The sequence below is a fragment of the Calidris pugnax genome, unplaced genomic scaffold (genome assembly GCF_001431845.1).
Source record: "Calidris pugnax isolate Ruff unplaced genomic scaffold, ASM143184v1 scaffold533, whole genome shotgun sequence".
Lineage (NCBI taxonomy): Eukaryota > Metazoa > Chordata > Aves > Charadriiformes > Scolopacidae > Calidris > Calidris pugnax.
Genome location: NW_015091238.1, coordinates 125,839 through 127,334, shown reverse-complemented (window position 1 = coordinate 127,334; position 1,496 = coordinate 125,839). Strand labels below are relative to the sequence as shown.

Genomic DNA, 1,496 nt, shown 5'->3' with positions numbered 1-1,496 from the left:
GCAAGTTGAGGAGCCTTGGGCTGGGAGGCTGGGGACCAGGAAATATGGAGTGGGGGACTCGGGGGCCTTGGGATGGGGAACAAGGGACTGGGAGCCACAGGGCGGTGGGCTGGTGACAAGGGGCTGGGAGGGCTGCGGGGCCATGGGATGAGGACCAGGTGCCAGGGGCCACTGGGCCACAGAGCTGAGGCCCCCCAGTGCCACCCCCCAGCCCCATGGCACGCGGAGCAAGGAAGCCGCAGCCTCACTGCTTCCTGCTGCAGCCGTTGCTGGGTTTCCTGCAGGTCCCTGAGCTCTGGCCGCCCCAGCACCCCCAGTTCCCCTAGACCCCAGTACTCTAGGGCCAGGCTTCGGCTCCTCCAGCACCAGGAGCTGGGGCAGCACATGGTCCCTCTACTGCTTGTAGGCAGGATGGCTGTGGGGCATTGCCGTGGTTGGGGGGGGGAATCCATGGCTGTGGGCACAGCCTCACCACGGGGCACATCCTGTCTGTGGGGCACAGCCTGGGATACGGGCACAGCCTGGCCGTGGGGCATTGCCATGGTCATGGGCCACAGCTTTACCATGGACCACAATGTTGTCCGGTGAGTCCTGGCCCTGCAGGCAGGGTCCCTGCTGCCGCTCGTGGCACTGCTCAGATCCACGGGGCACAGGGCACGTCCCGACCCCCAGTCCTGTCCCCTGCAGATGGTGAAGGCCAGGCTGTAGCGTGCCCGGGGGTGAGGATGCTGGCGGGGCGGTGGCGGCTGGAGGGGCGGCGGTGGCGGCGTGCCGAGCCAGCCGTGGTGCTCCACGCTCTCTACAACTACGCGTACCGTGCCGAGGACGGGCGGCAGGTGGCCATGGCCGCTGGCGAGCAGTTATTGCTGCTCCACAAAGCCAACGAGGACTGGTGGCAGGTGAGACGGGCCGGTGAGCCCCGCTGGGCTCGGCCCTTCTTTGTCCCTGCTACCTACGTGGCCGAGCTGGACCCTGGTGACACTGGGAGACGGAACACGCTGCCCCCCAGCCAGCCTGTGGGCACGGGTGAGCAGGGAGCAGAGAGCCATGGGGCTGGGGGGCACTGGGAGAACGGAGCCGTGGGGCGCTGTGGTGGAGGCAAGTGTCTGGGATTTAGGACGAGGGGACACTGGGCGGACAGGGCTGGGGGACATGCCCCGGCAGTGGGTCTGGGTGCACAAGGCTGGGGGAAGATCAGGGCTGGGGGCACAGGATAAGGGAGCACTGTGGGGGGGGAAGGTCTGGGAGACACCTGTGAGGGATGACAGGGGCCAAAGCATTGGGAATGTGGGAGATGGGAGGGGTGCTGGGGGAAGCTGGGGACATGGGGCAGAGGGACAGTGGGCAAAAAAGGGTTGGGGCCCAAGGATGGGGGTCATCTGCAACCTGGAGCACCATTTGGGGTGGGTGGGTATACTCATCTCTCCCCCCAGGCCTGTCACCGCAGTACTGCTCACTGGAGGACCTGTGCAGCCCCTCTCCGCCCCCCCCCCAGG

General features: G+C 67.2%; 1 protein-coding gene across 1 annotated transcript in view; it reads left to right on the top strand.

Annotated features, from left to right (window-relative positions):
• The first annotated feature begins 725 nt into the window (after positions 1 to 725).
• ARHGAP9 (Rho GTPase activating protein 9) overlaps positions 726 to 1,496 on the top strand; it is a 6,376-nt gene continuing 5,605 nt past the window's right edge. The window contains exons 1-2 of the mRNA XM_014959901.1: positions 726 to 1,026; positions 1,434 to 1,446. Of these exons, the coding sequence (XP_014815387.1) occupies positions 726 to 1,026; positions 1,434 to 1,446 (314 nt within the window). The remainder of the gene's footprint in view (positions 1,027 to 1,433; positions 1,447 to 1,496) is intronic.